The 10,360-nt window shown below is 35.9% G+C and overlaps 1 protein-coding gene across 3 annotated transcripts in view; it reads left to right on the top strand.

Moving 5' to 3' along the window:
• Positions 1–4,491, top strand: part of LOC128167915 (tetraspanin-18-like) — a 15,919-nt gene extending 11,428 nt beyond the window's left edge. For 2 of the 3 annotated variants that reach the window (XM_052833908.1, XM_052833906.1), the window contains exons 3-9: positions 33–233; positions 343–426; positions 646–765; positions 890–986; positions 1,711–1,856; positions 2,452–2,535; positions 3,109–4,491. In XM_052833908.1, coding sequence (XP_052689868.1) covers positions 33–233; positions 343–426; positions 646–765; positions 890–986; positions 1,711–1,856; positions 2,452–2,535; positions 3,109–3,204 — 828 coding nt within the window. In that variant the 3' untranslated portion in view covers positions 3,205–4,491. The remainder of the gene's footprint in view (positions 1–32; positions 234–342; positions 427–645; positions 766–889; positions 987–1,710; positions 1,857–2,451; positions 2,536–3,108) is intronic. The other variant, XM_052833907.1, reaches the window with a different exon arrangement.
• The last annotated feature ends 5,869 nt before the right edge of the window (positions 4,492–10,360 follow it).

Below are 10,360 nucleotides of genomic sequence, written 5' to 3'. Positions count from 1 at the left end.
AGAAAATCTGTGACCTGTACATAATTTTGCAGGTGCTAGGGTCGGGTGTGGTAGGGTCAGGGATATGGCTGCTGGTGAAGGACTACAACGCCAGGGAGTTGTCTGCCCTTTTCAACATTTTCCACCTGGAGTATATGGCCTACTTTCTGACCTGTGGGGGCGGGGCTGTCTTCGTCCTGGCCTTTTGTGGGTGCTGCGGGACCATGAAGAAAGAGAAGTTCGTCCTAGGATTTGTAAGTACCCGGATTAGGTATACAAATAAAACATAGCGACGATCGGTTGACGCCGCTTTCTCTGTGTGAGTGAGGATGTTTAATGATGCCGTGTTAATGATGTTTGCAGTATGGCGGCGTGCTCATCCTGGTGCTGCTGTTACTGGTCGGGGGAAGTGTGATGGGATTCATGTTGAAAGGAAAAGTAAGTATAGTATGTATCCAGAAATAAACATGACGGCTGGTCAGATCTCTATAGACATTTTATATGCCTTAGGAGGTGACTAAACCATAAATAAATTAGCGAGCATGCGAATAGTGCGCAATATTTTAATGTCTCGTGTAATATTTCTATACAATATTCATCTCATTATTCGCCTTTTCTCGTTTCCCCTTGCTGAAATATATTGAAGTGTTGTCTGTACTTTTTCAGCTGGACGAGGATATCAAACTCCATTTCATACGGACTCTCGAGGTGCAGTACGGCGTGGATACCAGTAAGAACCCCGAGAACAACCTGATTACGGACGCCTGGGACGCCATGCAGAGAACGGTACGTAAAGTAACGAGTAATGTAACGTTACCGACGTAATGGGTCCAACTGATGTGTTACAAGACAGTGTGATGATCTTATTGACGCCTTCTCTCAAATTTACTTATTCTGTCTGTCGTTTTAGCTTAAATGCTGTGGTGCGTATGGTGACCAAGATTCCCTGACATCTTGGGCGTTTTATAGGAACACGGATTGGTACGTCAAGCGACCCACCCACATCAGTAAGTATAGGTCGAAACAACACGTGTAATGTGGCACAACTACATCAGTCCATTGACAGCCAAAGACATAAAATACACGAGACAGTGATAGTTGACAATTTAAATCAAAAACAAAAAAATATCAGCAATGTTACAACAAAAAGACGCTTACCACCATTCATGCGACACGCCCAAAGCGTGAAGATTTTTTATGTGCTAGACGGCAGTCCCTCATCAGAGATATAGAACTTGCCTACATCAATATACCAATGCCGGAGCCAGTCAGTAAAACATTCATTCGGATCACTCTCGCCCTTCTCCGTAACCGATAAAAAGTGATAACGGAAATGGCTGTAATATCTGGGCTGCGTTCAAGATCGTAGCAGCTACATTGTTCTACGTAGTCACTATGATACTGAACGACATGCTAGCTTAGCATTAACAGTATTAATTCATTCAGTGCATTCAATAGGACCTCGATATCTATAGTCTGGGAGCTAGGGTAACAGCTACGATTTTAAACGCAGTTCAGTAAAAGACATGTCCATTCTATTCGATATACAGCACAAAGTCGCCAATACAACATGCCCACATCTCCATGTACATGTATAGGATGTAACTTGGTCATACTGCTTTCACATGTTGCTTATGTCCTGTTGTATTCTGTCATTTTTTATTTTCTGTATGAAATGTGTGAATTAATGCTGACTTCTTTTTTTTAATTACCTTTTCATCACCTTTACAGTGTACCCCTTTGTACCTAAGAGCTGTTGTGTGCCTGGTAAGAATGAGTATGACTGTCAGGGCATAAGGAACGAATTCAACGGCTACCCGGTCAAACCGCCCCCTCCAGCCAGGGGTACAATACAAAACCCCAACCTGTATCAAGAGGTAAGGAACTCAAATAAGGGTTACTCACAAGTATTACAGGAACTCATAAGTATTACAGGAACTCACAAGTACTTCAGGAACTCATAAGTATTACAAGAACTCATAAGTACTACAGGAACTCATAAATATTACAGGAACTCATAAGTAATACAGGAACTCATAAGTCTTATTGTTTTTGTAATGACAATTGATATTTCTCCAAAATTAATCATACCGGTATTGCAAACAGCTCGTAGAGGAGAAAAGAGAAGGAAGTCTAGCCATTGCTACGTATAGTTTTGACGGGATAACGCACTGAACAGATAATTACAAGATATACAATATCGTGTTCCACAGGCGCTCACATCCTCAAGTTATACTGTACCACTGATTTAAACCGTGTCTCATATCAAATACTTACGTAATTTTGCTTAGAGTCTCTTCTAGGATATCAGTGATATAATCAAATAAATCGTGAAAGATCATCTTCAATACATGTAAATGTTCTCGTATGTCCTAAATCTGGTAATCTTCTGTTGCCTAATTATACTTATTAGAGTATATATTTTTTAAAATTAAGATGTATGAGAATGAAACGTTTCCCTTACATTTACAGGGTTGCTATGACAAAGCAATAGAGTACATCAAGCAGCACTCTCTGTACATCACCTTAGCATGTGCCATTGTGCCGATTCTATTGGTAAGTAGAGCTCTCACTGTGCCGGGTATAACGAAATCGAAAGATGGCCGTGCCTATTTACGAGCGGTGTTCAGCGTAAACAATAGTTTATGCATTAAAAATCATCTAAAATTTCAGGGAATATCTGGACCATCTAGCCTCACATCGTCGGAACCCCGGTTTATTTCTCCGTTATACTGCATTCAACGAAAGCAGTGTGACGGAGAGAAAGCCAGTGGGTGCCGACGATGCTAGCCTCATTAATATGAATAGAACCATTTTAATAAGAGCTTGGATTTGGGTAGTCACAAGTTGTGTCAAACAGCATTGTGACGTAGGTCTGTCTATTTTATTGCTGACATTTCAGCTTTAGCTCTTTGAAATCAACAAGATTTATCTAGCCTTTGAGCTAAGACTACGCAGTAGGTGTGAATTTCGCTTGAAACCGCGTCATTTTTAACTTGTTATGACGCAAGAAATAGATAGTTACACCCTACGGAAAGTCCAAGGTCTTGTTAAAATGGTTCTATTTACGAGGACCTTGTGCATGTATCCAATGTATAAGTTATCTCTTCCTTTCTCTCCCTTCTACAGCTGGTGGGTATCATCGTCTCCTGCTACATGTGCTGTACCGTCAAAAACGATGACGACGAAGATGATGACGAGGAGGAAAACGAAGCTCACGTCTGATGTCCGTCATCCTAACGTAATCAATCCGTCCGGGGTTATGACCTTTAAATCTAGTCTTCCAAGGTGAAGGACATAGTGCCTAATGTTGTGAGGGAAGCAAAGCAGGAAAAAATCCGGGCTTTGCCGGCATAAGGCCGCCATTGCATGCGTGCAGCATTATAGAAGATGGAAAAGGATGGCAGGATTCATCATCTCGGGCCATCAGGGGAGTTGTAATGTGTTCACGAATTTGTGAAATCCATTTGTGTTTAACAGTTGTCAAAAGACATTCCATAAATCGAGAATTCTCCAGGACAATGATCTGTTGCCTGGTAACAGTCGTTGGTGCGCGCGCAGCAGTGATCATGGAATGGTGCAGTTACTATAACGAGAGTTTGCGTGATAAGCTGGATTTATAGAAATACCGAAACTATCAGATTTATACATTAGAGGAACTCCGGCAGAACAAAGGCTGCAGTAATTCACAAGGGGTTTCTGTAAGATGAAACTGTTTATATTACGGCAATAATAACATTTGTTGCCGTGGTTTTAATTTTATGTAATTTTGTAGGCACTAGAGGAATTCAAATCGACACCAGTAGTTGTTGTTGCTTGATACTGAAGATGTGCTTAAAAGAAACATCACGTGATCAGAACAAGTTACTGTGCCATCAATGTCACAAGCGTATACAAAGTTCCCAAACTTAATTATGTTTGAATCAATTTTGTTGCATATTTTTATTTTCTGTCAATTTAAACACGTTTGTGTTTGAATTTTTATTTTCACGCGGCGTTGCATTCGTGGTTTGTGTTACGCGTCTCGTGGGGGCCATTGTTTTATTTTTTTCAGGTTTGAATCTTATATTTGTCTCAGTTAAAGAATTTGTAATTGCCATAATTATCTGTAAAATGAAAAACCATGATGGTTTTTTTATCAGACTGAGTGTTATGTTATTATCTTGTATACATGCGTATGCATTATTGATTTGAATGTTGATATATTGTGGGATGGGTGTATTTTTAAAATTTGTTGATTAAATTTTCATTTCTTTTGTTTTATGAAGTTTGCATGTGGAATTTTAAATGCGTGGAAGATTGGCATATGTAGTTTTATTGCAATGTGATCATCAGGGACCAATTTGGACCAATCGTAAAGTTGTTTACACAATGGATGTGCAATTTATTGACTTGTTTTAGCTGAATAAACGACATATATTAAATGTTTTAATATTACTTAAGAAGCTGTTCTTATTTGTTTTTGAGAAAATGTGGTGTATTTTAATGATAATAAAGAATATCAAAATTGAACCAGTAATGTATGTGTGTCCTCTGTTTGGTTGGTGGGCTGTTTATAACAATCTAAGTATCAACAATATACCGTAACAATCTAAGTATCAACAATATGACTAAGTATCAACAATATAACAATCTAAGTATCAACAATATAACTAAGTATCAACAATATGACTAAGTATCAACAATATAGCAATATAAGTATAAACAATATAACTAAGTATCAACAGTATGACTAAGTATCAACAATGTAACAATCTAAGTATCAACAATATAACAATCTAAGTATCAACAATATAACTAAGTATCAACAATATGACTAAGTATCAACAATATAACAATCTAAGTATCAACAATATAACAATCTAAGTATCAACAATATAACAATCTAAGTATCAACAATATAACTAAGTATCAACAATATGACTAAGTATCAACAATATACCGTAACAATCTAAGTATCAACAATATGACTAAGTATCAACAATATAACAATCTAAGTATCAACAATATAACTAAGTATCAACAATATGACTAAGTATCAACAATATAGCAATATAAGTATAAACAATATAACTAAGTATCAACAGTATGACTAAGTATCAACAATGTAACAATCTAAGTATCAACAATATAACAATCTAAGTATCAACAATATAACTAAGTATCAACAATATGACTAAGTATCAACAATATAACAATCTAAGTATCAACAATATAACTAAGTATCAACAATATGACTAAGTATCAACAATATAACAATCTAAGTATCAACAATATAACTAAGTATCAACAATATGACTAAGTATCAACAATGTAACAATCTAAGTATCAACAATATAACAATCTAAGTATCAACAATATAACAATCTAAGTATCTTGCACTATATACAGAATTGATAAAAAGGTTAAACTACCTATATAAACAAATATTTTCTCATCTTTTCAAAAACTCTGAATATATACTATAGTATAGCTATTGCAATTTTTATACAAAAACAGTGTAGGTAGATTTTATGCTTATTATAAAATAAAACTTGGAAACCCTGGGAGTTCGAATTAACGGTAGGTAGGGGTGGCGCTGTCCTCAAACACCCATGGCTTTCTTTGGATTTTCACACATTGCAAACGCCTTAAAGTCGTTCATGCTTTATACGTTTCTAAAAGTCTAGATGAAAAAAATAGCTTTATTGAAGAAAAATATTCATTAAGTCCGCGTTTGTTGTTGGGGAGGATCGGATTTAGGGAGACTGGAGAAAAACTTATAGATAGCAATTGGTTTTATTATACTTTCATGTAAAATACTGAAATCTGATTAGTTAGACGCAGTTGGTAATCCGTTCTATTACCCATGGCGTTAGCAACACACTTGGCAACGGGTAACAACGATTTGTTACATGCGCGTAAATTATGCGCGTACGGTTTGCCGTAAAATTCACTTCATTTCTATATAAAAGCAGTAATTTTTTTTTTTAATTAAGACAATCAGTATAATAAAATAAATAGTGCCTGTTTGGGAGGGTAACTGTTGAAATTGACACCACTCTAAAACCATTGTCAACCTCCGCTTCCCGTCGATTGACAATGGTTATCTCGGGGTGTCAATTTCAACAGTTACCCTCCCAAACAGGCACTATTTATATAATGTCATTTCATCCCTGTCTTTTATGCGTTAACAAATTTGTTTTTGTTAATAATATCTTTACATCTCGGCTGACCTTATATAATCGTTATAGGTAGGAAAACGATAAAAGCTCTGTAGCTCACCTGAGCTGAAAGCTCAAGTGAGCTTTTCTGATCAAAATTTGTCCGTTGTCTGTCGGCGTTGTCGTTGGCGTTGTCGTCGTTGTAAATTTTTCACATTTTCTTCTTCTTCTCAAGAACCACTGGGCAGATTCAACCAAACTTGACACAAAGCATCACTAGGTGAAGGGGATTCAAGTTTGTTCAAATGAAGGGCCACAATCTCTTTAAAAGGGAGATAATTTAGAATTATTTAATTTTTTTGGTATTTTTCAAAAACCTTCTTCTCAAAAACTATTAGGCCAGAAAAGCTATTACTTGTATGGAAGCATCCTCAGCTCAGGTAGCTTAGATTCATGTTTGTTTAAATCGTTGTCCCCGAGGGTAGGATGGGGGCGACAGTGAGGGGGGGGGGGGTGGATTTTTACGTAAGAATGTATAGAGAAAATCTTTGAAAATCTTTTTCTTAAAAAACCATTCGGCCAGAAAAGCTTAAACTTGTGTGGAAGCATCCTCAGGTAGTGTAGATTCAAGTTTTTTCAAATCATGGTCCCAAGGGGGAGGGTGGGGCCATAATGGGGGATGAATTTTTACATAGGAATATATAGAGAAATCTTTAAAAATCTTCTCAAAAAATCGATTAGGCCAGAAAAGCTCAAATTGGAGTGGAAACATCAACAGATAGTGTAGATTCAAGTTTGTTAAAATCATGGTCCCCGGGGATAGGGTGGGGCCACATTGGGGGGGGGGGTGAATTTTTACACGGGAATATATAGAGAAAATCTTTAAAAATCTTCTTCTTAAAATCTATTAGGCAAGAAAACTTAAATTGAAGTAGAAGCATCCTTAGATAGTGTAGATTCAAGTTTGTTCGAGTAATGGTCCCCGGGGGTAGGTTGGAGCCACAATGGGGGATGAATTTTTACATAGGGATATATGTATATATAGAAAATCTTTTTAAAAAATCTTCTTCTCAAAATCTATTTAGCCATAAAAGCTTAAACTTGTGTGGAGGCATCCTCAGGTAGTTTAGATTCAAGTTTGTTCAAATCATGGTCGATCCCAGTGGGTAGGGTGGGGCCACAATGGGGGATGAATTTTTACATAGGAATATATATAGAAAATCTTTAAAAATCTTCTTCTCAAAAACTATTAAGCCAGAAAAGATCAAATTGGAGTGAAAGCATCCATAGATAGTGTAGGTTCAAGTTTGTTCAAATCATAGTCCCCAGGGGTAGGGTGGGGCCACTATGGGGGATAAATTTTTGCATATGAATATATAGAGAAAATCTTTAAAAATCTTCTTTTCTAAAACTATTAGGCCAGAAAAGCTTAAATTGCAGTGGAAGCATCGTCAGATAGTGTAGATTCAATTTTGTTCAAATCATGGTCCCCAGGGGTAGGATGGGTCCACAATGGGGGATGAATTTTTACATACATGTAGATATATTTAGAGAGAAAATCTTTAAAAATTTTCTTCAAATCTATTTGGCCAAAAAGCCTCAAACTTTTTGTGGAAGCATCCTCAAATAGTGTAGATCCAAGTTTTTTTTTAAAATCATAGTCCCCGGGGGTAGGATGGGACAACAATGGGGGGGGGGGTTACATAAGAATATAGAGAGAAAATCTTTTAAAATATTCTATGAAAGTTTTTAGTCCAAAAAGCTGTAACTTGTGTAAAAGCACGGGTTGTAAAGAATTAACTTTGATCAAACCATGATTCCTTAGAAAAAAGTGGGGCCACAAAGTGTGTGTGTGTGGGGGGGGGGGGGGGGGTATAGAAATAGAAAAAAAATCTTCTTATAGGTACAACAACGAAAGGGACTTGGTATTTACCATAAAAATATTTGGATAAAAATCGGCAGTTTAAAAAAATTTGAGCAAGATCTACAGTACTTAGATGTAAAGATATTTTGTTTTTGATACTGTAATGCTAATTTGATCAGAGTTAATGCTATTGTTGCTCAGGTGAGCGATGTGGCCCCTGGGCCTCTTGTTAGAACCACCATGGGTTTTTTCTTCAACTAAAAATTAATATGTTTAATTTAGTGAGAACAATTATGCTAATAAAAATATAAAAAAGACGCGTTTTTAAAATAATCACCGGTTCCACGGTAACATTCCTTAAATTTTGATTTGCCCATCAATTTTATTCTTTAGTTTGAACACTGACCACACAATTAAATAAATATTTTATGTTTCATGACCTATATACGCTGCAATTGCTTTCTATGTTATCAAAAGTTGCTAATATTTGCAATTTTTATATCTTTAGTCTTCGTTACTATGTCAACAGTTGTTCTTAGCAACTTTTATTAACATCAGTATGTATCAACATATGCAATATAAAAAAAATTGTAACTATGCGTTAGATTCTTGTACTAGTAATGTTTAATATATAGAGGGTAAGTCCCAAAGGCTAGATACATGGAGATGGATGGGGGGGGGGGGGGGGTCCGTCCTTTCCTCAAGCCTCTGTGAATTCTTCCATTATTTAATAATGATTATATTATTGTTTTTAATGCATATGCCCCGCCCTCCCCAAGGGCCCTTGATTGGTGAATAAACATATTATATATTACAGATATCGTATTTGAAAATTGTTCTGTAAATTAAGAGCAAGATGTGCATGTACGTATGAACCGCATATTACTTGTGACAAATTATCATGCATTTAACGAAAAATGCAAGTCTCTTTTGCATATGCATTCTCTCGGCAAATTAATGCTGAGAAAAAGCATTTTTAGTGACCTATGTATATTTGTAAAAGTAGATCTATACATAAATGTTGCCCTGTCATCGTAGACTTGAGATTCTTCAGACGACACAAACCCCTGAAACAGAAGCTTTAAAAGTAACAGACATACTTCTATACAATAAACTGTAACACTCATATTGTAAATTGTATCTATACCAAATTATTACAAAGATGTTAAGACGCCCCCCCCCCTTTCATTTTATGACATTCAGTGTGAACGAAGAAGCAAATCAGTGAATCTTGTAGAACTGAACCAAAAAAATTCCCATCATCATCAATTTCTGATTGACTATGTTCTGTTCCAGTATGCGATGTGAAGCGTTGTGTTGTGATGGATCAGACTGTTGTTTCTGTTGACTGATTAGACTTGTCATAAACTCTTCAGCTCTGCCGAAATCCTCCTGTGTAGTACCGGTATATTTCAAAGAATCATAACATTACTAATACTGTGAAGATTAAAAAGATTTCTTTTTTAAAAATCTATAAAAATTAGTTTTTTGTGTCTTGGCATTATCAGAGGAAATATCATTTGCTACCCAGCATATCTCATAACCTAACACCTAAAAAAAACCCCAACAACAAAAAACTCCATTGTCAAATGTGTAACTATATAAAAATGTAAGAAAGCATTCAAATATATGGAATTTTCCTTTACTAAATAATACTAGTAGTTCACAGCTAAACAAATAAGGTAGATATAAGGACAATTTGTTCTCCGCACCCAGTCTCCTTAGTTGTCCTCGGCATGTTGGTATAAATAAAAAGTTCAGCGTTTGCGATTTTATTTTCTCGCGATTTGATGCAAAGACGGTTGAATCGCAAAACAAAAGTTAGCTTAAATAAGGAAATCTAGAACTACACTCGCGTGCCAAATGTATGTCTTAAACTAATTTTTATCGATTTTTAAAAAAGAAATATTTTGAATCTTCACAGCATTAGTAAGGTAGATCTGAGGACAATTTGTTGGTCACCCAGTCTCCTTAGTTATCCTCGGCATTTGTTTAATGAAATACATAGAGAGAAAAAAAATTGACAAGCTTTTGGCACCTGAGCGCGCAATTGAAAGTTCATTTTGGATTAGGCAAGTAGCAACGTGAAACCTTGTGCGCGGTATCCATAGAGTTAATCATATAAATTCAAGTTTGAAATAAGACAGAAGTTAAAAAAATTTATGAACAGGAAGGCATATAATTTTCAAAACAGGTGATTGACAAATGTTTAATTGGCAAAGATATTTATTGTGCTTTTTTCTGCAATGATCTACAAATGAACATTACATTCCCTAAAGCCTTTTACTAGTTTTAAGCTTTTAACTTTCTTCAAATCTAGCTTAGATTCTTCAAATAAAATGAGTAATTGTACATATGAAATTATCACGGAAAA

Source organism: Crassostrea angulata, chromosome 10 (genome assembly GCF_025612915.1).
Source record: "Crassostrea angulata isolate pt1a10 chromosome 10, ASM2561291v2, whole genome shotgun sequence".
Classification (NCBI taxonomy): Eukaryota; Metazoa; Mollusca; class Bivalvia; order Ostreida; family Ostreidae; genus Magallana; species Magallana angulata.
The sequence above is the reverse complement of the archived record's forward strand: the minus strand, read 5'-3'. Positions and strand labels throughout refer to the sequence as shown.